The 27,738-nt window shown below is 41.2% G+C and overlaps 1 protein-coding gene across 1 annotated transcript; it reads left to right on the forward strand.

The window, feature by feature from the left end:
* Positions 1 to 5,556: 5,556 nt before the first annotated feature.
* sv2ca (synaptic vesicle glycoprotein 2Ca) lies at positions 5,557 to 27,738 on the forward strand. The gene is made up of 12 exons (XM_083912859.1): positions 5,557 to 6,226; positions 16,336 to 16,516; positions 17,653 to 17,804; positions 23,529 to 23,662; positions 24,066 to 24,155; positions 24,605 to 24,715; positions 24,843 to 24,931; positions 25,280 to 25,444; positions 25,681 to 25,814; positions 26,021 to 26,227; positions 26,446 to 26,605; positions 26,791 to 27,738. Exons 1-12 carry the CDS (start codon positions 5,635 to 5,637, stop codon positions 26,972 to 26,974), a joined length of 2,199 nt encoding a protein of 732 aa, XP_083768985.1. The 5' UTR covers positions 5,557 to 5,634; the 3' UTR covers positions 26,975 to 27,738.

A 27,738-nucleotide genomic window follows, 5' to 3' on the forward strand; every position in this document is an offset into this window, starting at 1 on the left:
TCATGGATGGTGGAGTTGATGAGAGGTGAAGGGTTTCAGTGCTTTGAAGGGTTCTTTTGAAACAACCATTTTTTGTCCTCTCTTATGATTGTTCTTTTGCCCAGCCTCCATTTATTCTGTCATCAATACTTCTCATATACTCTCGTCCTTCTCCCTGCCCCACCACCACTCAGTCAGTAATGACATCAGTTTTTGATGAAATCTCCTAACGGAAGACATCCCGGGCCGTTGGGCCTCTGCCTTCCAGATGAGGTCATGGGCGCACCGTTTTGATGGGATTACATGCGGCTCTGCCCACTTAGAGATTGGACCTGCTCTTTCTGATGCTAATAGAACAAACCAGCCGTCAAGCCACTGTGCTTGTGCATGTCTTTGAAATGGGAGGACACTGGCAAGTCAAACGGAGATGGAAAGTATTTGTTCCTATAGAGCAAGGGACATACACTGTGCAACTGGTTCAACGTATGGTGCACATGACATTTAGAAATCAGTGTAAGGCAGAAAATTGCCCCTTCAGAAGGCTTTTTTGGAGATGCAACCATCATATATTTATTATAACATTTATTGTACTAACAAAAATCATACTAAAAAAAGAGAGAAGGTCTTAGCTACCCTGATTGTTTTGCATCATTACTTTTTTGTACTATGTAAGGGCCAATATCTGGACTACACTCAGCCAAAAAGGCACTATTGATTTTCCTTCAAGTTCCCATGACAAATATTAAGTATTTGTCTCCTCCAGCATTTCTGGGTCATGCAACCTGAAATTCTGCGACCAGAATTGATTTTTTATTTCTTATTCTAACAACCTGCTTGCCCATACCAATTTGTTTGGTGACATCCATCCTTTGGACAAAATGCATTGCTTGTAGGAAGCCCTTACTGTGGCGATAATTACTTCACTGTGTTTCAAGTTCTTTAAGAGTTTTCATTACCACTGGCATTATTGGAGTGTTATGTAGTCATTTTTTCCCTTCAAAATGCTCCTTAGCGGCTTTATTACTGTGCTACTTTGGGCTAATAATTCATGATAAGCAATGAACGACTGTGTTGAAGTGGACTGAGTTGGTAAAACACACATACTATTCATATTAATATAAGTTTTTTTATTTTTCCCAAATTGCTTGTCCTGAGTTTGAAATGTGGCCCAAACTCCACAGCTCTTTTTTTCTCTTCATGTTCATGCATGGGGAAATTTGGGGCCAAGTGACACTTGACCTAATGTTTTTTTTTAGTATTCTAAAGAGGTTGAAGGAAAGCAGGGCCGCTATCCATCATGCAGACAGAGGTGTTGCCAGGGCAAGGCCTATTTTCAGCCAACATGGTACACACACTATATCAACTCTCTTTATTCTAATTGTACAGAACAGCTATGCCCTGCAGGACAGTGTATAGATGCAGCTTCTTTATGTCCAATACTCCTCCTTGTCTACTAGAAATCAAATGTTTAGAGGGTTTGGTTGCCTTGAGAGGAAATAATAATGGTGTGAATTGAACCTAGGTAACGAGGTAAAGATGATCGGTATGAATGCGTGATTTATAACTAGGGATGTGTTGACTGCTATTGAGGCTTGGGTGAAAACGGTATATTGGAAAAACGGCTAGAGCGCTGCTTATGCTCTAAGAATGCACAGATGATTTTAAAACATTTTCTGGCATCAGTGGAAACAATAGATGCTGAGGAGAGAGCCTGAACGTAAAGCAAAAAAATAAAGAAGAAACAGGAGCAAAGGAATGTTGTAGAGACAACACTAAAATAGAGATTTGGGAGTGTTGGTGGTTACCCAATTTGATTTTGATTGCTCCGGGTGCTCGGGCTGTCTGTGGTGTCAGGGTCTTGTCAGCTGCGGTCAGGTGAAGTTGGTCGTCTGTGGTGCTCGGGTGTCCTCTGAGCTTCATCACCAGTGACAGCGGGCCTCACCATACACTCCATTTATTCTCTGACAGGCAGGATGTATAACCCTTTATCCGGTGTGCATGCTCATTTTGATTAAAAACGATGTGCGATAGCCAACATGACCTGATCTTGAAATGATAAACAGCATCGGTTTAGTGACACCACTGAAGTCTGGCATGCTCCTGGCAGAGTGTTAGTCGATGGAGTCATTCAAAATTATTTTTTGTGGACATTATTATTTTAAGATGCAGTTGATGGAGAAGTTCCGCACATGACAAGAGACTGGGAGAGGAGAGAAAGATTGTTTTTAGAAACCATACAATACTTTCAGCAAGATAGAAATGGTGGTTATCAACCTCATAGATATGGGTAAGAAGGGGCATGCTTTACTGGCTGGTAGGTACAGAAGGACGTTATCCTCTATTCACATGTCAACGGTCATCGTTAGCTTGTTCATAAGTCCTTGGCATCACTTTACTTGGTTAGGTTTAGGCAACACATCCCAAACTATGTGGTTTTGGTTTATCTCATCTCATCTTCAACCGCTTATTCGGGGTCGGGTCGCGTTATACCATCTAACCATCTAACCTTAACCAGTTGGTCAATGCCTAACCTTAAAGGTTCTCTGTGTATCTTTCAGAAAACCCTTGTGGCCTACAGGCCAAAACAGTGAAACTGAACATATTTGGCTGGCATCATGTTGGTGGAATGCTGGTTTAGGTTTAGGAAAACATTGTGGTTTGGGTTCAAACAGTACAGTTTGTAGTGTGTAGTATTTGTTTGACCTATCTACTACTCCAACCTTTCTCCTTCCTACTTTTGGTCTGTTAATAGTACTGTCTACCATTATCACTTTTCATACTACATCCCCTTATAGTGCTGCAGACATGTCTAGATGGTAACCCTAGATTAACAAGAACTTGAAAAACGGGGACTACCTTTGGCTACTAACCTTTTGAGGTCTATGCCTGACCTTGATCATCTAACCATAACCATTCGGTCAATGCCTAACCTTAAAGGTTCTCTGTGTATCTTTAAGAAAACCCTTCTGGCCATTAGTGAATTGCAGTCAGCAACAACATATTTGGCCGGCATCATGTTGGTATAATGCTGTAAAATGAATTACAATCATATTGACAATAAAACTAGCTTGCCTTTTGCAAATCACTTCATCACTCCATTAGACAGCAAATCCATGCTGTACAGCCAAGCCACAGCAAGCTTAGGTTTTGGTGAGCTAACATTAGCCAGCTAGCTGAAGCAAAGCTTAGTTGCATGGATCTGGCATTGACTACTTTGTAACATAAGCTGATAATTTCAAAACGGCAAGACAGCCAGATCAGCACCGGGGGAAAAGGTTTTTGTTGTACCACTACAACACAGAGTCCATGCTGTGCCTCCGCTACACACATTCTGCAGCCGGAGCCCGCAGATCAGCAGTCCATGGACCCTTAGCCAGCATAAACCCCATCACCGTGGGTCTGATTCCGGACTGCCCCAAGTCCTTAACCGGGCAGTCGCCAACCTTGGGTCCATTTTCAGACTGCACTGCAGAATGTACAACAGAAAAACATACATGGCTGGTTTATTAATTGACGTTAGAGGACTCCATTAAGCTATAGCTGTTGTCTGTAGGGGAGCTGAAGAGAGGCAAAGGTCTTGGGAGTATATAAAACGTCACATCCTGGGATTTTTTGTTCTGATTCCTTCACATAGAAGTCAGTCCACAGGCTGTTAAAGGCAGAAAGTCGGTGACGGTCTCAATTTACGTTATGTGACAACCCGTCCCCCATTGGCAATAAAAAATTAATATATATAAAACGTTACCAACAGGACCTTTAACTATCTCACAAGACTATCTCACAAATCTCGGGTTACCATCTAGATACAACCCAGTTGGTCTGGACGTCTAATATTGATGTTTATAAGTGCTCCTGCTTACCAACAGATAACTGCCTATTGAGTCATAGAGTAGGTAGGAGGTAGAGCAAGACCATATCTATGGTAGTGCTAACACCTGATAATTGCCATTCGAAGGGCTGAACATTCGTGGATGGGTGTTAGGACAAAAAAACTTACCAGTGATCCGGTGGGCAATTGCTTTTTGGACAAAGGAAGCAAACAAATCATCCTTAGAAAGATTTCTGAGTTACAACTGGTCTCAACTGAGGTATTAAAAAATTATCAGTCCATGTGTAAAGGAGTGTGCTCATAAGCACAAAAGTCATCCAATGAGCAAAAGGGATTAGGAGAGTCACCTTGAATCAGCAGTGTCATTTTGCCCAGTTAAATTGCATTATGGGAACTGGAGCTGGCCCTGTGATTTGTGTCCTCCTGACAAGGCTTCAGTGTTCATTAGAGGCTGTGGTGAGCAGCTCCTAGACACACGGGAACTGCACACACTGGACAGCTCTTACCACACACACACACACACACTGGGCAGCTCTGACCGTCTCCACCCTAATCCTAAGTATACACTCTATCTTATCTAGAAAGTTTAATAAAAGATTAGAAATTTAGGATTTTTACCATAAATTCCACAATTTTTAGTGATTAATAATGGTTGTGCCTCTGCTATGAAAAATTATAGAATAAACAAGTGAGTTAACCCGTGGAGGCAATATGATGATGAACTGCGGATCACAGTTTGAACCTTCACTTGAAATCGTGTCTCACTATTCACACTGTTATGCCGGTGTCTCTCTCACATCAGCACTGGCCTGTCAGGATGGGGAAGGGCTTCCCCACCCATGCTGTGAGCACACACTCGTGTGTATGACATGTTTAGGTGTGTGAGAGTCTTTCTGTGTATTCATTAATGTCTGCTTCTTGCAGGTATATATGGCCCATTTTAGGTGTCGAAGACACCTGACTACACAAATTCAGGTTCCTTAGAGAACATAGATATTTTGTGTGCTTTATGTGCCTATGTCTGAGTGTGCATTTATCTTCGTATCCACTTACAACCGTTTTTCCTTGCCTCCTTTCTTTGCATGGATTAAATATGACAGTGCCGTTCCGGTTGGATCGTCACTCCCATTATAATAAACCAGCTCTTTATTGGGGGCAAATTGATTTTGGGCAGAGCCTTGTTTATTAGCCCCTATTCCTCAGAGCTGATCATGAGTCAGCAGATTCAGCATCTCTGTTGAAAACATGTCTTCAAAACTAAGTCCACATCATGAAATATAGAACAAGGAGAGTGCCCCTTTAAATTGAATATTCATTTTGAATAGAAATTGGCTTAGCCTTTTTCCTTGCATCGCTCTAAATGATTAAAAGGCCGGGGAGAATGGTGAGTGAATGATTAAAGAGGGTATGTGCTGTCTGTGGGGTGTCACCTGTTAGTCTGGGAAAGTTATGAATGTAGCAGGGGAGACATGAGTTATGGGCACTATCTGATAAACATCTCCCTCTCTTTTACTTTCTCCCTGATCTCTCCTTTGTCCCCCTCTCTTCTCTGTCTTCCCTGCTTGTTCTCTCTCTTTTTTATCTGTCTGTCTCTTCCCCTACCCCCCGTCTCTCTCAGCCTGGCCGATGATTGCCACAGCCATTGTGGGTTATCTCCTGTGGTGACTGCAGACTCAAGAGTTTTCTTCCCTGCTGAACCTCAAGAAACACTGATTTCCTGCAATTTCCCCTGCCAGCATACACTCACCCCTCTTGCCCCTATTCCTTCTTTCTTCTGCTTCTAAGTATCCTTTGAACCCCTGTGAAGACCTATTGGTGGAGCCAGAATGGAGGACACTTACAATAACAGGACTTCCTTGGCTAAAGGGGCCAAAGACATAGTCAAGGAGGCCAAGCGGCATGCAGCAAAGAAAGTCAATAAAGTGGTGGACCGCGCCACAGACGAGTACTCATCCCACCACAACTACAGCCGATTCCAGGATGAGGAGGAAGAGGACGAGGATTTTTACCAGAACCCTCCGAGGCAGGAGGGCTACAATGACAACGAGGAGGGCTCCAGCGACGCAACAGAGGGCCATGATGATGAGGATGAGATCTATGAGGGCGAGTACCAGGGGATCCCCTCGGCAGGAGATAAGAAGCAAAAGGAGGGCCAGGTGGCTCTGGGGCAACCGATGTCAGACGCCACACGGGACCGTAAGGGGCTGGAGCAGGAGAGACAGGCTGATGAGGAGGAGCTGGCCCAACAATACGAGCTGATCATCCAGGAGTGTGGCCATGGGAGGTTCCAGTGGCAGCTGTTCCTGGTGCTTGGGCTGGCACTCATGTCAGATGGGGTGGAGGTGTTTGTGGTGGGCTTTGTGCTGCCCAGTGCGGAGACAGACATGTGTGTGCCCAACTCCAGCTCTGGATGGCTAGGTAAGGGATCCTGTATTTGTTTGAGTGTTGGTGAGTGTACATGCATCTTGTGCTAACAGGAAATTATGCAATTCGTTCAATATTAATATAGTTTGATTTGTTTTCATGATTCTAAATAGTGTTTTCCAATGCCTTGATTTTAGACCTTTCATTCTGTTGTACATTGCATTATCGGAGAATAATATGTGCTCAAACACTTAATACTTACAAAGCAATATTACAACGCAACTTTAGTATGGAAAGGTAGGGGTATGCATACAACATGAACTGAAATATTGAAGGTGCAGTCCACTGTCTTCTGTGGCTTTGGAGGAGTAAATACCCCTGATGATGTCATACTAATGTTACACGATCATACAAACTGGAGGTGTGTAGGAGGTGCATATACTCTTCCTGGTTTACCAGTATAGAGATCAACAGTGAGGTGAAAATCCCATTCATGTTTGGAATCAAGATTTTGATTATTAGCCATAATGCCGTAACCATCCAAAGTAGACTTACCCCAAGCTATTAGATTGTGAAACAATGTTATACCTCTTTTTAAGAATGTTTTAATCGTCATGGAGAAATACTACGCTACCCGCTATCCTAAGGAAACAGTGACATCTCTTGATTATTATTATTTTATTATTACTGTATTAAACCAGTCTTATACCTTGCCTTTCTTTTGGATTTTTTTTTGTGCAGAATTAAATGTTTTTTATGGTCAAGACTGGTCTGGTAGTTGGATGGCTCGGTTCCAGGCTTAAAACTCTTTATTTATAAGCATTTTCTGAAATGTCAATGGAGTCAATGAATGGGGGAAAATTTCTTCCAGAACCAAAGCTGTTCAAAAAGCGGACAATCACTGTTGAGCTCTATAAAGAAAAGACACTGTCCATGTTGCATTATGGGAAATGTAGGGTCAATTGTGTAGGGTGCTTGACCCATGCTAGGGCCTGAAAAGTCATCAAGGACATCTTGACCTCTGCTGCACAGATTTTTGCAACACATTTGGATCAATGGTGTCTTTAAAGTAACTAATCAATGGTCTCCATGCTCTTAAAAGTGTCACATAACTTTTAGGGTCTTGTTATTCCCAAAGAAAACAACCTCCTGAGAGGACATTTTCTAATCAGCATGATGGATAAGAGGCAACACAGGCACGTCCCACTTCCAGGCGCCGTTTCACAGCTTTTAATAGAATGTCATATTTTGTAAGATATCATACGAACCTGCTGATGAGAATATGTGGATTCAGTACACTTTATAATTCAGACACAATATAAACATACATTATGCATACATTCAAACCATTTTAGAGTGTAAGCATACTTAATTTTGTTATTTTCCCAGCTTTAAAATGTTACATATTAAAATCCTGGTTTGAATTAGTATAGTGTGCATTGCAACTTGGACTCAAGGAAGGGCTACACTACTACCTGTGAAATACTGTTTGTCTTAAAAGATAAGATTAGTTATGTGCGCTCGTACCATACGCGTCACACTTTATCCTAGTTGTATTCCACATGGATGAGGTGTTTCGGTCCACTGATCTCCATGTGAGGATTAAGAGGGTAGCTAGTATTCCCTTTGTGCTCTGTGTGTTGAGCAGGAGTCCCAGCAGTCCCTATGGCTGCAGGTGTGTAATCCATCACCACAGAGCTGTGTACAGGGGCTGACTCACTGTGTCAGTACCAGAGTGGCGAGGACATTAATTCAGGCACACAGCCCTTAGATACTAACTGCCATAGTGAGACATGACAATACATCAACTGCACCACAACAGCTGATGCAAAATTGATACAGCAGGGCCTTTTTGAGATTGGAGGTTTTACCTAAAAGTTTGACATTTTTGGAATACAATTAATGAACATCTGAAATAAGAAATTCAAACACTCTGTCATGTATAAAATACGTTATTATCTTAATTTGTATGATTTTTATTGGAAAAAAGAGATTGCTAATATATTTCTGTGTGGGGTTGTCACTTCCTCACAAGATGTTGCCATGATGCACCTTAATTTTTCTGTCTCTTTCCCAGTATCCATGAAAACTCTTTTCTTCCTCTCTAACCAAGCAAAGTCCTGCAGGCATTCACGCTCTATGCTCTGCTTCTCCTTGTTCGTGACTCCAACCCTCACCCCCTGTCCCTCCCTCTCACCCTCCATTCTCTATGCGCCTCTCTTTTCTTCTCCTATCCTCCCCCCATTCTCCTCTCCTTTCTCCTGCTGATTGCCCCGAGGCTCCTCCCCGTTGAGGTGAACATGATTGGTGCGCGTGTGGGTGTGTGGGTGTTTGTGTGTGTGTGTGTGTGTACATGTGCATGTGCGCGTGTGACAGCATACTCTACATGATTATTATGACCTTGCTGGTATCCATTTGGAGTCATCCAGAGTAATTACACTTAATTACAGCAAACAAAATGAAGTGAGTTGGTGTTTTACAGGTGCCATGGCAATGATATATTGCCTTGAAGTGCAGAAATAAACAACAACCTGTGTGGGGGGCGGGGGGGGGGGTCTACTTAGTCATGTGATGTCCTCTACATAGGACACAGTAGACCTCCAACCATTGAACAGACATGGGTACAGTTTCAGCAGTAGTACATTCAACTTTGTCGTATGTCGCATGTGGGAAGCCAGTGAGGGATTATGTCCTTGTTGCTGTTGCAGTAGTGACTCCTAGTTGGTTGGAGCTGCATGGAGGGGATTGTTTTGATCTTGGAAGGGAGATTTCTTTTTGTTTTTTGTATATGGTATAAGAATTTTTAAAGCTTAGGGAGGCGTGTTATGGGCGTGTTCCCGGGAACCCTGCTTGTGCAAAGTCCAAATCCACAATTCAATTCGACTAATAAGTCTGGCAATGCAAGCCATTTAATGGGAATAAGCCCCAAATCACCCCAATCCCCCCAAAAAAACTATCAAACGTTTTCAAATGAGTTAAAAACAAAGCTACTTGAAAGTCATGTGACAACATACTCATACTTATTTTATCCCAAATCATGATCTTTTCCTTAACCTATAACCTAGAAGTTAACCATGCGTTTAAAACTGATTGTTTCAACATCACTGTTATGAGTATGTGTTGGAACAAAGTTAAACAAAAGTTATCCAGGAGAAAATATATTTCACCCGAAACCTAATTGAGAATGCAGATTAGTTGTATGAATGTAATTTTTAGGTTACAGGGTTGAAAGAGCACAGAGGAATTATTATTATTATTATTGTTATTATTATTATTATTTTATTTTGTTGAAAATTTCAATTCACGCTCTAAAAAACTTTGAATGATATAGTTTTGAGAATAGCGATTTGGTGTTTGGTTAGTTCCACCTGAGCTTGACTCCCATCACGGTTGCATTGTGCAGCTTCATTAACAACATAACAGGCAGGGACAGAGCTGCACGGACTGAGCTGAGTGTAATGGGATGATGCAGTATGAGAAATACAAAGGCCGGGATTTGATGGATGACTAAAATGCTGATAAGATTACAGTCTGGTCCTATGAGTATCCTGATCTTGCAGGAACCTTTATGCTACATGGGAATGAAAGATGGATGGTTGAGGTAGGAAGGATTGAAATACTGTAAATACTTAAAATACGAGTCGACAATGTGGGGAGTAATCAGGAAGGTAAAACAAGTGAGATGCGTGATGAACAGTGGCGAGGAGAAGAGGAGGGACAGTTTTGAAGCAGAGAGATTGCCAAGTTAGAGGAGTAATGGGGAGAGAGGTGTGGGTGGGAGGAGAGGGGTGGGAGATTGGTGGTATAGTACACTAACAATGTGAGGGAGAGGCTCAGCTATCATCTCAGACACAGCAGACAATGGGAACGCATCGCCCTATCATTACTTATTTGTTCTTGCTTTTCCCTCCCGAAACCCTATCTCCTCATTTCTCCTTCTGACTCTTACAACTCGGTTCTCCTTATTTTCATTTAACATTCTCCTCTCCTTCTCTTCCATGGATACTTTCCCCCATCTATCTCGTTTCCGCTGTACTTGATCTTCTTTTTATCCTAACTGCCTAATGCCTACTTGTACCGTTTTCTTTCTTGGGCTTCTTTTTGTCCCAGCTCCCACTTCCCGTCTCTTCTCAAGCTCCGTCTCCACGGCACTTCTGCCTCTTTGTCTCCTTTCTTTTCCCGTCGTTCCTCCTCTTTCTCCCTGTCTGTATGAACCAGCTGACAGGCTGTGTGGGGCTGCGTGGTCCAGGGGCAGCTGAGCATGGCTAAACTGCAGTAAGATCGCAGCGTCACTGCGGAGATTACACTACTTGAGTAGTGCAGCTCCACATTCTGTGGGAGATTGTGTGTGTGTGTGTGTGTGTGTGTGTGTGTGTGTGTGTGTGTGTGTGTGTGTGTGTGTGTGTGTGTGTGTGTGTGTGTGTGTGTGTGTGTGTGTGTGTGTGTGTGTGTGTGTGTGTGTGTGTGTGTGTGTGTGTGTGTGTGTGTGTGTGTGTGTGTGTGTGTGTGTGTGAGAGGGAGAGAAGAGTGGTGGGGGGAAGGAAGGAGTGTGTGGGTGATGGGACAGAGTGTGTGTGTGCGATCGCATATGGACCAAACCTGCTGCCACCAGCAATATCAGCCACACCATGTCTAACTGCTTGCTCTTATCAGGGGCTCATAGCATCACTATATTTCATGCGAATTATCCACAGTCTTTAATGTAATGATGGTTGTATCATTACTGATGCTGAGTGAGTCATTTTAAACCCTGCACTCTAAGCCCCACAATGGGTTACTTTCATATAGATTTCATTGAAATCCTGCCCCCACTGATATGACTTAAATATGACAAAAAGCTTCAATCTCTTTTTTCTGCGGAGGTGGCAGAAGACGGAGGCATGAATCCGATCAAACTGACACGATGTAGTACAAATGTGATTACACGCTGCTCAGTGTAAAGGATCTGATGACAGCGGAGCAAAGAGGAAACTTGAAGCAAATAAATGGGAGGGAAGCACAAAGGAGAAGAGAGGAACAGGAGTGAAGGGGAAAATATCAGCTAGTGATCAAAGAAATTGGAAAAGAAATAGGAGAGGGCACAAGCTGAGAGAAAGAGAAATGGAGGAAAGGTTTGGAAGAGGGGCACAAAGGGGGGAGGAGAGCCGAGTGATGGGGGGGGGGGGTAATATCACAAGATCCAAGAAGAGACTGATAGAAACAGAGAGAAGGTGTAGGATATTATCAAACAGGGAGAGGTAGGCCCTACCGCAGCACCAGGCACGCACCGGGTACGCACTGGGCACGCATTGGGCACGCTGCTGTATGATTGTATCATCATAATGAATAAAGCAGGACGGGTGTTTTGCGCGGCACCGAAGCAGTTTGCGGCGCTAAGAGCGAAGAGCATCAAAGCATGAAATCAGAGAAGAGGTCGTGATGCAGCTCAGCGCTCCCACGGCTCTCAGGGGGCTCCTTGGGATGTGACAGGACAGAAAACACTGCGCCAGGGCCTTCCCCTTCCTCCCCTCTTCCTTCTCGTTCTCTCACCCTATCTTGCAATTACTGAACTCTCCTCCCTCATTAGATTTTCTCTTTTTCGCCCCCCCCAATTCATTGCTGTTGCTCTTTTTGCAGTCGTGCTTGCTGTATTAATTTTCATTTTTTAAATTCCCTCCTTCAGCTAGCTCCCCAGTGGCTGGTTTAGCTACAGCGAAAGAGGTTAAATGTATTTGTAGTATTTTAATCTGTTATTTAGATTTGCTCTTTGGTCATATGTGTGTGTGTGTACGTGTGTGTACGTTTTTGTGTGTGTGTGTGTGTGTGTGTGTGTGTCTATGTGTGTGTGTGTGTGTGTATGATTTTGGCTTGGAATTCTATCTTATGTTTAGAGTGAGTCTGTGGGTTTGTTGAATATTAACCATTCCTGGAGATGTGTTTTGACATCTCAATGAGTGTCATGGGGCAAAACCTTTTGCTTCGCCTGAGAGGTCTCCTGACACACTGTCATTTTCTGATGATGCTCAGAGTCTATATGGATCATCAAGTCCAAATCCAGCTGAATTTTACTCTCTTATGGCGAAATGTCGCTTATCCTTATAACGTGTCTTATCAATGCTTCAGAAAGTGTACATTTATTCTTTATTTACTAGCACTTTGCTTGTTATCACACATGCAGTTTCAGATCAATATTTTTTGTCTTGAAATTACGCTGAACTGGAGCTCAAGTCTACGCTATCCTTCTTAGTTTGCAGGCCTGAGAAAGGACTTATACATTTATAGCCCTACTAAATCAATGACATGGCAGTACTGGGTGATAGCACTCAGGGAAAGGGTTTAATTAGAATATTCCGGTAAAAGCTGTTGTGGTCCACAACCTTATCATTTCCACTGTTCAGTATTGACTGATCCACTGTGGCCCAAGCATCAGTCTAATGAAATGCTATACGTTAAATTGAAGTAGAATACCGAACACAATTGGTTTAATTTTGACCATTCGCTGGGAGCACAGAGGAATTAATGGCATCAGATGCACACTTTTTGCAACAATATTGATTTATATTGAAAATATTTTGAAAAAAACACTATAACATTACCACACCCCCTAGGAAATATCTATTTCATCCTTATATTTATATTTAGAAAAAGATCACCTGTCACTGGATAACCTTTAAAACATTACGTTATGTAAGTTGAATTAATGGGCAGAACCTTAATTCTTTTTTAATTCAAAACCTAATCTTGAACAGCACAACAGTTTAAATCTGAAGTCAAGGTTTCATATTCTACCAGCACTTGCTGTTATCTTTAAAAACATAGACAATCTCATACAGGTTAAAAATGTTAATGTGTAACTGTGAAATAGAAATGCACCCTGGAGCACCCAAATGTATTTCAGTCCAAAACAATGTCTGTTAAGTTAATGTTGCATTGCCTACATGCTGTAAGTAAATGCTCCTGTTACTTGCTTCTGTTTTTCTGTACAACACGAGATTTTGAGGATAATGTTTCTACGTCGATTTTTGAAGATTTTTAATAATATAATATGTAAAACTCCCATCAGTGACAGAACGCCACCTAGTGGTTAAGGGCAAAATGCACTAGGGGTCATCATCCCAGACACCTTTATTTTCCTATGTATGTCAGATTTTTGTTGAAGTGTAGATGATGTTAGCACCATGATCTCTGAAAGTACTTCCAAGACAATATATCACGTTTCCATTTTTTTTTTTAAAAGAGTCAACTTATACTCATGCTAGGAGTGTATTAACTTGAATGGTGAATGAATGGGTAAAACCTCTATTGCCCTGAGAGAATTTGCTTTGCACAAAACATAAAATTTACAGCAAAACTTAGCTTCTGACTACAATTAACATTTGGATGGAATAGGTTTGTGAATAATGTCTCTTCAGTGTGTCTGTCTCATCAGTGTTACTGTTCCTGTGAAGGACTTTTCAATCTAAGAATTTGCTGCAGTGTCGTAACTGCTTGGTTTGAGTCCAGGAGCTACAGGAAATGGGACTGTATCACTGTGACATCACACCGAAGGTGGAGTGTGACTCATAATCAAATTAGAAAGAAATCCCCCTTTGGGGCAAGAGACACAAAATTCTGTTGAAATATGTACCATTATTTTCTTAACGTGACAGGTTAATGCCACACAAACTACCTTTTGGTCTTTTGGTGATAAGACCGATCTCTGTCTGTGCTATTTTTGGATTATATTACAGTACAGTACCCTGCTCTTTACTGGTGCGGGCACTGCTGACATCATGTCCAGAGATATCGTGCAGCAAGTCAGACAGAACATCAATAAATTCATTACGTAATGGACTGTCCTGCGAGGGATGTATTCATTAATCAATAGTTTTATTGCTCTTTGTTTTAAAGGACATTAAAGTTACTGCTTTGTTTTGTGCCACTATCAAACCAAAAAACGGTTTATTGTTTGTATGGAAAATTGAGCGCTGAAACTAAATGAAAATGCCTCTAGATGTTTGGATGCATGACAATTAAATGGGTGGCCAGTGGGTGTTCGTCTGTGCACCATGTATCTAGCCTCTCCTTAATGAAGCACAAGTGAACTGTGCATAGACTGAAGACTTCCGTTAAATTTAGAATTGAATTTATGGTACCTTCGGGCGAGTATCTAGATGGCTGCCAAATGTGACAGATAGCCGGGTTTTGACCCCTGAAGCGAGAGAGTCAAACAGATATCTGCTCACAGCAGAGGAGAGACCTGACTGCAGACATTACAGAAAGGAAATGCATCTTGCTATTAAGATAATTGTAATGGGGGGAAAAAAGTGTGCCTACGGCTGAGTCATATCAGTCCATATATATGACAGCAACATTCACATTCTCTTCTTTTTGTGTTAAATTATGAATACAAATATTCTCTCCAAATCAGGTTTATGTGTCTGCATATGTCTCTACATGGGTGAAGACAAAACACTGTATTGTACTTACTGCAATATTATCTGTAAGTAAATTATTCTGGATTTTTAACCTGGAACAGACATTTTCTAAATGGGGACAAATCCAGTTGGAGTTGCAAATTGCAGCAGCTTCTGCTCACCACACAATGCCACATACAACGATGACTAAAGCAGTAATAATAGGCTCCTCTCTCCGGAGCAGAATCGTGATGATCAGTGAGAGAAATCGATGCTGTTTTGTTTGGAGCATTGATCCCATTTGTGATGAGAGAGATTAAAAGAGAGCAGAGGCCCCCTTTGTGAAGTCACCCCGCATTACTGTTCACATTCGTCTCCCCATTGTTCAGAGTCTTTTACACACTGTATTTACTCATCAATTTTAGAGTGTGTTTTGGGGCCGAGGGTTTTTCACATAGGCTGTCAGGTTTGTTGCATCAGTCAGTGTTACAATTGTTAGGATCCAGTCAGCAGAAATACTTAACTTTAATTTGGAAACTTCAACTGTAGGAAACTCTTCTTTAAATGTATTATAAGTGTCTAAGTCTAATATGTAACATGGGGATGTGTGTTTAACTTTAAGACATTTTGAGTGAGGTTATGCATCTAAGAGCAGTCATTTTATCCCTTTTTTATAAATTACAACATTGCATATATGTCAATCAGTTATATCAGTTATAAATGATTGACTGATTAACCTTCAGCAGTAATTGAGGTGCCCGCTTAATGTTGCTCCATATTTTAATTTGACACTTTACCATTTGCCAGCAAAGGCACATTTAGAGGACACACTTCCTAAAACACTTCTTGGCTGAGAGTCAGTATCAGGTGTCTTTAAACATCAGCGATGTTAATTGCCACTATGCAATGGCAGGGTTTTTGCCCAGGAACCAACAGCATTAGCAATGGATCAGATGCCCACTTGTACATGAAAGGTGTTGCTTGTAGTGACCAACCGACAGATAATCATCTCCGGACTATGCAACTCCCCTCAGAGCTTTAAAGCGTCTTATAGCTCGGTATATGTTAAATAGGCAACTGTTTGTCAGTTTAAGGTGATAATATGTCAATGCTGTGTTAACAGCTTGTTTCCGCTAATCCCCTGTGGCCAAAAAAAACAGTTATTGCAGGTTTACAGTAAATGGTATCCCTAAAGAGCTTTGTGAAGATAATCTAGTAAATCACATGTGAAAAACACTACGGAGAGGCGACTTATTTGTTCCCTTAAAGATAAAACCTGATGAGAGGACTGGCACTAAAATCAGAATAAGAATCAGAAATACTTTAATAATCCCAGTTGCAAACTCCAGCTATACAAACAACATATTTAACAACAACAATATTATACAGATAACATATATTTGTAAAATCAGAAATATAAAACAGTATATATATATATATAACTATATATATAACTATATATATATATATATATATATATATATATATATATATATATATAAAAATATCAAATTTACAATAGTAATATATGATATACAGATCAAAAGTACTATAATAATGTGCAAAGTACTGTAAAAATGTGCACCGTAAAAATGTGCACCGTAAAAATGTGCATTATCATCTCCATTAGGTGACCAATGAGAAACTCAAAAATATGGTTTAGTCAGATACACCACCACCAAAACATGCAACCTCATACAAACATTATGCACATGCAGAGATGTGAGTTTATGTATTGTTTATGTAGGCAAACAAAAATCATACCCTTTTTTCCCCTTGTCTTCCCAGGCAGTGTTGTTTACTTGGGGATGATGGTTGGAGCGTTCTTCTGGGGAGGGATGTCTGACAAAGTGGGCCGCAGACAGTGCCTCCTCATTTGTATGTCCACGAATGGCTTTTTTGCCTTCCTGTCATCTTTTGTCCAGGGATACGGCCTCTTCCTCCTTTGCCGTCTTATCGCAGGCTTTGGGTAAGTCTGATAAAGAGGTCATTCTGGGGCGAGACGTCAGTTTAAATGCTTTGTGAAAACTCAAAATCTCCTTTTTTGGCAACAGGATGGTCACACTATCTGAACATCTATATGTCCAAACAGTCACAGGCGTCAAACCAGTGGAAGTAAAGAACCCATCTTTATGAGGCCAAATCTATTTGAAGAGTGTTTCTGTAGGCATGCCTCTGTCCCTCCTAATTATTACTCCCTTTGTTGACTTTCGCTGAATAATTGTTCTAGTTGTTGAAAAGAGATGAAAGCAGTTTCCTTTCATGATTACAGTAAAGCCTGTTTTCTCTCTTACTGCTCCACAGAAAGGTTGTAGCTTCTGACTCTCTTACTATAGAGGCTTTACATCTGTCTGTCTATCTAAATGTAATTTCCTTCTACTGCTGCAATGCAGAGCAGTAAAAAAACACAGTCAGTGTTACACAAGCATGTTATACAGACGTTCTCACTCCACAAAGAAAACTTTATTATACGTCCTTGCAATCTTGAGATCTCTTAAAATAAGTGTGTTTCAGAGTGTGTGAAAATGAAAACTCTACCAGAGTAAGTAGTAAGAGGATCTCTTACTACAAACTCTGGTAGAGTTTTCAGAAACATGATGTATAAGGTGATTGATTATATTCTCTTTTTCGTTGGCAGTGTAAGTATTCTTTTAAGAGCTAATTCAGTAATTGCATCTGCACTGCTCTCCCCAGAGACCTTCAGAGTAATTGAACAGGCCATCCAAACTGCCAGTACGACCTGTTCGTCTGAATCATGAGGAACTGGCACTAAGGATATTTTGAATTAAGTTGGGGGGGGCAGAAATATGCGTAGTTGCGCTTACTTTTTTGCTTACTTGGTCTCCTTTGATGTCTTAGCAATGACCCTCAGTGTATTCTATTTTAATGGTTGTACGAATTTGAGCATATTATCAAATTACAATTTCTTTGGCAACATATGACTTGTTCTTCTTAAGCTAAAGGGACAAAAAACAGGCCAAAAACTGAGGGATTAAAGCAACTTCGTCAATTGTGTAAAACATACGGATTAGTACAGTTAAGTTTCTGTCTTGGTTTCTGCCTCCATACTCCCGCTAACTTTCCCACTCTCTCTGGTTCTTGCAGGATAGGCGGTGCTGTGCCCATCGTTTTCTCCTTTTTTGCAGAGGTGTTGTCCAGGGAGAAAAGAGGAGAACACCTTAGCTGGCTGTGTATGTTCTGGATGATTGGAGAGATCTACGCATCCGCTATGGCCTGGGCCATCATACCACACTACGGTGAGTTTATTGCCTTACAAATATTGCAATGTAGCTGTCTTGTCAGGCTTGGGGTTGTGCTTCCTAATAAAGAGAACAGGTCAATTATGAGTTGAATAAAAACTCTATCCAGTGAAGGATGTACATTTGGTAGCACTGATTATAAGCATGACAATGAGACTTTATGCTTAGTTCCTGACTACAGGTTACAAAACTGTAAGGCTTCCCTGTGGGTGTGGATTGAGGTGCTAGTTTTCCCTGCCATGGGAATCAATCACCTAATAGCTCTGAGTGGCTGCAGGCTATGAGAGGCAGAGGTTAAGAGATTAACATACGCATGGAGACACATGCTGTAAGGGTGAGGGTGGGCCTGTGGGGGAGAGAAAGCTGTGATTTATGACAATATCGCATTAGATATGAGCTGCACTCATCATGGAAAGCAACAAGGGAATTAGATCTATTCTTCTCTTCTCCTACTTGCATGCTTTTCACTTCTTCCTTTCTTTTTTAAACTCGCTGTCCCTTCCTTTTACTGCATCTCCCTCTCATCGTGTACGTACTCGCCCCATATCTGTGTCTAACTCTGTCCTTCCTTTTATTACCTCTCCCGTCTCTCCATTCTCTGTCTCTGCAGTGTTCTTCTTGATCAAGCATAATTAGGTTTTTCTCCTTGCTCTAATAGGACAAAGCTACAGCTAGAGGTGATTTATGGCCAGGCCCCATGCTTTAGCCAAGCTGTGACGTCAGTGAGAGAGCGAAAGGGTGTGTGTGTGCGTGTGTGTGTGGGTTGTTGTAAGTGGCGTGGCATGTTTTACTGGGCTGCAGCCACATACAGGTCTTCTTCAAGGGAAATTGAAGGCAATAATATCTGACATTGTAAGAGGTCATCTGGGTTAACACACACACACACACACACACACACACACACACACACACACACACACACACACACACACACACAGAGCGTCAGGGCTTCTCTGTTTCCCTACATGTTACTCACAGAGATGCATACACACATGCGCAACTGCACACACAGCTGTAGATCCATGCACGCGGCTATACAGAAGCACACTGGTGAAGGACTCACAAAACCCTCTGAAACCAGAACGAGTCTTCACGAAGAAACTCTGCTGTCAGATCTGCTGACATCCTATTGAAGGGATGGTCGTGGCCTTACTTTGCTCTCATTCTCTCTGACACTCACTACCATACTTCCCATCTTTGTCTTAGAGAAAACTACGTGTCTTGCATACATTCTTCAGCAGTCGTCAGTGTTTTTTTATGTTTTCCCTAAAGTACTGCAGTGCCTGCAACCCACAGCATTACAATGTGTGGGCAAAAATGCCTCCTGCAGAGATACCTTTATGTTTTTGAACGAAGACATAAAGGTATCAGAGATGGGTTATGATATAAGTGCCTCCACACTTGTGTTTAATACACCATTAGAGCTCTCATTTATCTTCTCCACTGAGTGACTCCTAATGTCTCCCAAAAGCCCCCCTACCAGATGCACAGCTGGGGCCCTGAAGGAGGTCTGCACGGATCCTCATCACACTGACAGGAGAGTTTGAGGAGTTTACTTGCTGCCAAGAAAGCCCACCATGAGAGTAACCTCATTAGACACTGCTCAGATCCACAGATTAAAGATTAAATACCCCCCAGTGGACTTCATGTCATTGTCTATTAATTGCAAATAGTCTGCTTGTACTACTTGAAAGGCATTATATCATTTTGACTTTCTGTTAACTAGGGCTGAAAAAATTACTTTAATGATTCATTGATTATCCAAATAGTTAGCGACTTTTCTGTCGATCAACTAGATTGATTAGTCAACTAATCATTGCAGCGCTATTGTTAACCATGATAGCACTTTGCCTGTATAGTAAGTACGTGGCTGAAGCTGGCAGCTGGTTAGCTTAGCTTAACACATTGGTTCGCAAATCGGGATGGGGGGCTGGAATAATATGTGGTTCTGCACTGCAGGCAAAGCAAGGACAAGTTTGTGAAAGCACTGCCAGGTACATGTAAAGCAGCGGATGAATCTACACCAAACGTTAGAACTACCAATATAAAGTCACAAAAATATGATGAGGAAAGATTTGGGAACCAATGGCCTAGGGTAAACACTGGAATCAGATGGAAACAGCTAGCCTGGCAAAATGTTAAAGTAGTATTACCAGACAACGACACTGTTCTGTCTGAATCCATCATCCATCCATCCATCCATCCATCCATCCATCCAGCCATCCATCCATCCATCTATCCATCTATCTAGTACTGTATGGCCTGGTAGTGTAGCATTGCTGAGTCAGTCATCCATAGACTTAGTCAATTATGTACGTAATCCCTGTAATGAGATTTCCAATGGCATGGGTGAAACAGTTACCCTGAGGGGCAGGAAGCCACACTACATTTCTGCAGAAAAGGCAATCACTGCTGAACAACTCCTTCCCTTTATCTCGCTGTTACTCTGTTTCTTTCTGTCTCTTTACTTCTCTCTCTCACTCTGAGTCACTCCAGACACACACACACACACACACACACACACACACACACACACACACACACACACACACACACACACACACACACACACACACACACACACACACACACACACACACACACACACACATACACACACACACACACACAGAAAGACACAGGTGAGATGCTGTCTACAAACGTCATTACTCCTACTGCCCAACAAAAGGAACCATGAGAGTGAAAATCAATCATTGCTTATTTCTTTTTGCAGTTTTTGTTTTACATTTTCTGTTTTCCCCTCCACCGATTTCTGCTTCATACTGGGACATTTTCATCTCTCTGGTCTCTTCTGGGATGCATTCATACCACTTATGACAGCCCACCCCCGTTTGAAAATAGTTGTTTTTAGCAGCTGATATGCATTGCTTTCAAAGCCGGATTTTAATATGCTGTGAGATTAATTCCAAACAGCCTTTTTCTGGCATAACCATTAGCGTTAACCCCCTCCCCACCCCCTGACTTTCCTCCTACGCCTGTTGATGGATAATGGTGCTTTTCCCTTTGGAGCAGCATCTTCATGAAGCACGATCTGTCGAGAAACGTGGGAGGTCACGGCTGACATGGCAACCCCTTTCTGTGCTTTCTCCCAAAAATTCTAAAAAAAAAAACTATGTCAATGTGAGCACAAACACATATACATACATATACAGTACATAGTACATTTGTGATTGCATCCTTGCTGGTTCCAGCATTTCTTATATGTACTTAAAGGGGCATATTATGCTCATTTACCTGGTTTATACTTTTATTTTGGGTTTCCACAAGAACATGTTTACATGTTTTAATTTTCAAAACACATTATTTTTTCATACTATCTGTCTGAATATACCTGTATAACTCACTCTCTGAAATGCTCTGTTTTAGTGCCCATCACTCTGAGACCCCCTCCTGAAAAAGCCCTGATTGGTGTCCCACAGCTGCACTCTTGGGGTCTCTGCACTGTGAGCAGCTGGGGAATGACTTTGATGGCACTGCTACAGAACTTTATACTGTGGGTGGGGGTAGCAGCAAAACTTACTTTATTCACCTTACAAAAAGCCCACCTAAAAGAAAATCAATATTAGTTTAAGGTTGCTCTATTGCTCTTTTTTCCCTATCTTCTCATCTTTGTAGCCTAAGCAAATATGAGAAGTTTGTTCAAGCGTTACTTTTTCAGATACATTTTATCTTAATTAGTCATTTGATGGTATAAAAACATGGTGAAACATCATGATTGGCAGCTGGGATTGACTCGTGATTGGTTGGGTGGTTGGGACTTCAATAGTACTGCCCAGTCACTACTGCACAGACTGTTGCGAAATTACAACATGGTGGTGCCTTTATTTTAGATAGTTTGGCTTCACTTGTCCATCTTTATATACAGTCTATGCTCCAAACTGGCAGTGTGCTGTCATGTTTTGTAGGTAATACACTGACTATTGATAAGAACCTCAAACAACCCCACTAAAAAAATAAAAATGAGCCCTTTGAGTTTCCATCAGAAACATTCCTTTATGTAACTTTTGCTAATTGAACTCAATAATTCCATATTCGAAGTGAATAAATATTATTCCACAATTTTAAATTACAGCACTTCCAGTAAACCCTTTTAGGTCTGCAGGGAGAATTCTTAAGCTCAGTTACAAACTTTGTTTGGCAGATTCTGCATCTATGACAAAGAAAGAACCATGTTTGTGTGTTTTCACAGCTTGACAACAACAGTTAAATTCCAAGTCTTTTATTATTTCTAACTCTGAGGTGTCTTTATGTAGCCTAATGTTTTATTCTCCTTTCTCCACTGAATGGTTTACAAAATTATTTCGGGGAAATTCTTCAAAATAAGTGTCCTTTTGCATAAGGGTTAGGGAAATTGATTAGGCACTACATTATTATTTGTGCACAAGTGTGGGTGGAAGTTTGGCATTATGTCAATATGTCAATCGTGTCAGTATCATCTGCTTATGTTAATTCATGTGATTAATTTCTGTGCTTTTTCTCTGTCGATGCAAATTTTCTGTGTATATAGCGTGTGTATAAGCTTTGTGTGCATCTCCACCTTATGTGAGTGTATGAGTGAATATGAGTCTGTGTGTGTGTGTGTGTGTTTGTGTGTGTGTGTGTGTGTGTGTGTGTGTGTGTGTGTGCGTGCGTGTGTGTGTGTGTGTGTGTGTGGGATTGTGTGTGCGTATGTGTGCATGTTACTATGATTAATGAGTCTGGGAGAGTGCCTGTGGGCTGAGATCAGGTGCAACAAGATTTAACTTAGCAGAAAACACTCAATTCCTTTCCTACACATTCAATTAACCCGTCCCTGTGCACTCCTCAGCTCCCTCTGCAGAGCCATTCATCTCTGAGCTTACACATCACTCTGCTGTGGCCGCCAAGCGCTCTCTCAAAAGCCATCTTTTATTTGCAGCTCCTTTGTGGTCACGGGTATGAGTTTCACACATAACATTTAGAATCAGCCTCTCTGATCAGGTGGCCACAGCAGTACAGTCATTTTATATAGTCACTACTTTCACAAAGCATCATTTAAACACTTATTATAGTATTCATATTTGCTTATGCCCCTGCGAGCAGATGACTGAACTGGACACATTGTGAATTGGGGTCTGGAATGAGAATCAAGTGGTAATGACGAGAAAAATTAAATGATTTTATTTGCAGCAAAATAATTCAGGATGACTTGGATGTTTTATATTATAGTAAGGCACAACATAACGTATCTAATCTAATCTTTATCAGTGAAACACAGTGAATGTCGTGTAAGAAATGGACCAAATAATGTAAATTAAATAGGGCTTTATAAGTCTGAATATTAAAACTAAATATTAATAATACAAACAGGTATACAACAGTGTTACTAATACAAGCTAGCAACATTTGTGAGGTTTTTTAAAAACACTCTAGCAGCACTATGATTTGTGAGCTTTCAGATTAACATGGGACAATTATCAGTGCTTCAAAAATGCCAAGTGCGCTTTGGAATTATGATAATATACCAACAGATAAGCCACACCAACAAAAAGACACCTTTCAATAAGAATTCATCAGCTATACTGTACGGTTTATTGGCATCCAACATAATGTAACCCACCATTGCATCACTGTCTGCAAGAAAATGTAAGTGAAGTCATCAAGTGTTTAAATGCATTCACATCCTATTCTGCCATAGCATCCATCTGATCTGTCATTGGTATTGTGTGTCTCTGTTTACAGGTTGGAGTTTTAGTATGGGTTCAGCCTATCAGTTTCATAGCTGGAGAGTGTTTGTGGTGGTCTGTGCCCTTCCCTGTGTGTGCGCTGTGGTGGCACTTACCTTCATGCCCGAAAGTCCCAGGTTCTACCTTGAGGTACTGCTATTATCCTTAAATATTACATCTAAATGCTGAAAGAGTTGTGGCATCAGTTTTTTACATCTCTGCAATAATACGTCAGGAGAATTGAGAGTACATTTCCCAACAGATGTTTAATCAGACCAAACAGTGTGAGTCATCTAAAACAAAAGGAGTCCGTGTATATGTGTCTGCAAAATAGATGCCTTGAGATCAGTGACGGTAGATTTTCTGCTGCAGTATAATTACCCTTTGGTGTAAAATGAGTCACCGTTGTCGTGACTTTCATGATTTTGGCCCATCTTGGAAAAAAATAAAAGGAATATATTTATGTGGATGTGTTGCTGTCCCTGAGTAAGTGAGACCGGTGCTGATCCCATGCATTTTTCTTTTCTCTTTCTCTCGCTGTCCCTCCTGTCAGGTAGGGAAGCATGATGAAGCCTGGATGATCCTCAAACAGATCCACGACACCAACATGAGAGCGCGTGGGCAACCAGAGAAAGTCTTCACTGTGAGTGTTTGTTTCTGATGTGCACTGTCTTGGCTGGGTTTCCTGATGCTTAAGGAAGCAAAGAGGCTTATATTCTGCCACCGCTGGGACAGGTTTTAACACTTTCACTGTGCAGGATCATATCTGAATTATGAAGGTTCTGAAAGCTGTTTCATGTCGCTCAAGCTTATTTGCTTCGTGAGCTGCACTTTGGGAAAGCCTCTTAGTCAACACATTTCTGGATTCAAACATGTACTAGTACACAATGTTTACATTGATATTTATTACAGTTACCATGGGCTTACAATCTTGTGTGAAATTAAAGATAATCAAAATAAAATAAAGGAAAAAACAAAATACAAGTAAGGCCCATGGTATTGCTTACGTAATCACAGTAATGTCAAGAAATGAATGTTGAATGCACTTACTGTATGGCATTATACTGTGATCATCTTTTTTTTCTTTCCCAGGTTAACAGGATCAAGATCCCTAAGCAGCTGGATGAATTGGTGGAAATGGAGTCAGAGTCTGGCAACCGAGTTTCCAAGTGTTTCTTTAGGATTAAGGCTGAAATACATGGGGTAAATAGTTTTTCTTTTCATTTCATTGCAGCAAAAACTTTTATTGTTATTAAGCTGTGTTTCTGTTTGCTGCCTCAGCCCTTAATTTGTCTTTTGACTTTTGTTAATAACTCTTATTTCTCTTTAGAGCTATCTGAATCTCATGAAGTGCTTCAACTACCCAATGCGAGAAAACATGATGCGACTAGCGATTGTGTGGTTCACGCTGTCATTCGGGTGAGCCTCCTCCTGATGTCATTTGTGTCATACAAAAATCAGTCTAACTTCTCCGGTCGGATAATAGCACTAAAGGCAATCAGACTTGCGGCCGCATTGCATTTCTGTCATCTTGATCACTCTGCTGTGCAGAAGTTGCAAGGGCTCGTAATTGATCACAGTCTGTGGATCAATACTCGTCCATTGGTGTCTCAGGGGGAGCGGAGATAGGAGTGAAAGCAGCCAGAGATTTAAAAAATACCCTGAAAACATTGACTGCACATAGAAAAGTGTATCAATTTTTCTTGGCTGATCAATTATCAATTTGATTTGTGATATCCTGATATCACTGTATCCTTCTGGTTGCAGGTATTATGGTCTTTCAGTCTGGTTTCCTGATGTCATCAAACACCTTCAGGCAGATGAATATGCCTCCAAAGTGAAGCTACACAATAATGAACGCATTGAAGACTTCACCTTCAACTTCACTCTGGAGAACCAAATACACAGAAATAGCCTCTTCATCAACGACCGGTAGGGCAAGTTATCTTACCAGCAGGCTTAGTGGATGGATGGGTGGATGGATGTATGTATGTATGGATGGACTGATAGATGTATGTATAGATGGATGTATAGATGTACAGTGTATGTATGGATGTATGGATGGATGGATGGGTGGATGGATGATATGATGGATGGGTAGATTAACTATTATACTATCATATTAGACTACATAATGTTAAATGCAGAATGTAACTGTGCTTCTCCAGATTCATCAATATGAAGCTGCGGTCCGTCACCTTCATTGACTCTACCTTTCGTAACTGCTACTTTGATGATGTGACATCGGTGGGCTCCTTCTTCCGTAACTGCACTTTCATTGATGCTTTCTTCTTTAACACAGGTAAAAATATGAGAATGAAATATTCTCAAACTCTTATTTTGGCTTGAATACACAAAAAGAGTGCATGTTTTGTCATTTCTAATTATCAGGTTCATCATGTATAATCACGTCATGGTGAAAAAGAACATTTTCAAGAAGACAATGATATACTTTGTCTGTATAACTCAATGCCAAATGTGATTTCTTTTTTTGTCTTCTTTGGGCAGATATTGATGAATCCAAGTTGATAGATGGCACAGAGGTGATCAACAGCACATTCACTCATAACAAGAAAGGATGCCAGATGACGTTTGATGATGACTACAGTGCCTACTGGGTTTACTTCATCAACTTCCTGGGGACACTGGCTGTTCTGCCCGGCAACATTGTGTCCGCCCTTCTCATGGACAAAATTGGGCGTCTGTCCATGTTAGGTAAGAAGGGCGGGTAAGAGGGAGGTTCATGTTTGTGTGTGCACTTGAGTAATTGGTTTTCACATTGACTGCGGGGTGTTGAAATGATGGTGTGAATATATTTCATCATTGAGTATGAGAGGCAATTTCGATTAGACCTAAATAATAATAAATAATCACTTGCACTGCGGCAACTGTAGTTCCTTCACTCTTGCTCTGTGTGTTTGGATGTCCATCAGGTGGCTCCATGGTCCTTTCAGGAATCAGCTGTTTCTTCTTGTGGTTTGGCACCAGTGAGTCCATGATGATTTTTATGTTGTGCCTTTACAACGGCCTGAGCATCTCTGCCTGGAACTCCCTAGATGTGGTCACGACTGAGTCATTCCCTACTGCCAGGAGGTGAGAGGACAAACAATGGATGAGTACATGCTGGCTTACATAGTTGTTTAGACTTGTTTGTTGTTACATACAGTGGACAGAGATACATATAAAACAGGGATAAGGGATGATTCAATTATCTTTAACACATTTCTCTCTCTTCTCTACCTTTTACTACCTCCTGTCTATGATTCTTTTCTCCCCAGAGGAACAGGCTTTGGGTTCTGCAACGCTCTGTGTAAGCTGGCTGCAGTCTTGGGGAACTTGTTTTTTGGTTCTCTTGTTGGCATCACCAAGGCCATCCCCATCCTCATGGCCTCGTCTGTGCTCGTCGGGGGAGGCCTGGTTGCACTCCGCTTGCCGGACACCAGGGCGAATGTCCTCATGTAACACCAGTTTGGTATTTATCAGCTGAGATAAAGCGTTGAGCAAGGAGTGCAAATGGCTTGGTTTCACACATATCTAAACAATGATAATCACACTACATAATTTAGGTAAAGCTGGATAGCGACCCAACTTTCTGAGTGTATTTTACTTTAATCATTCAAATCAAAATCATTAGATTTCTAGTTAGTCAAGAATAAGCTCAGACATTTTGTGAATGTATTGCTTGGAGATTTCACAGAGCTGAGAGTTTGCACAGGTTTTGGTACTGAGACTTTGGTGGAGTTTTGTTCGGTGACTGGTTGCACGTTCCAGCTGTAGCCATAACCTTGTGTGTAGTCACTGCATGGTTAAAGCTCAAGGCTTTTAAATATGGATACAGTCTTATTAAGACCAACCAGATGGGGAGAAATTGAAAAACAAGCTGTAATGAGCACAGCCAACCTTCTGTGTGACAACGTAGGGAATAGATGATCAGATAGAGCGGACACACGACACAGCTGTATGACAGCTGGCTTGCCCACGAGACTCACGTAAACAGGACATGCTGTAGACAAGTGTCAACATAAAAATGAATACATAAAAAGGGGAATACATGTCTTAAAATAGATTCACAAACTTCCATTTTTTTCTCCACTTGCACCATACTGGACACACAATACTATATTTTACTCAACATGACATTTTTTCAGACATCTGCAACCTTTTCAAAATAGATAATTCATGTAGGACGCCAAGCCTATTACATTACCTACCCAGCCAAGAATCAA

Source organism: Echiichthys vipera, assembly GCF_963691815.1.
Source record: "Echiichthys vipera genome assembly, chromosome: 4".
Lineage (NCBI taxonomy): Eukaryota > Metazoa > Chordata > Actinopteri > Perciformes > Trachinidae > Echiichthys > Echiichthys vipera.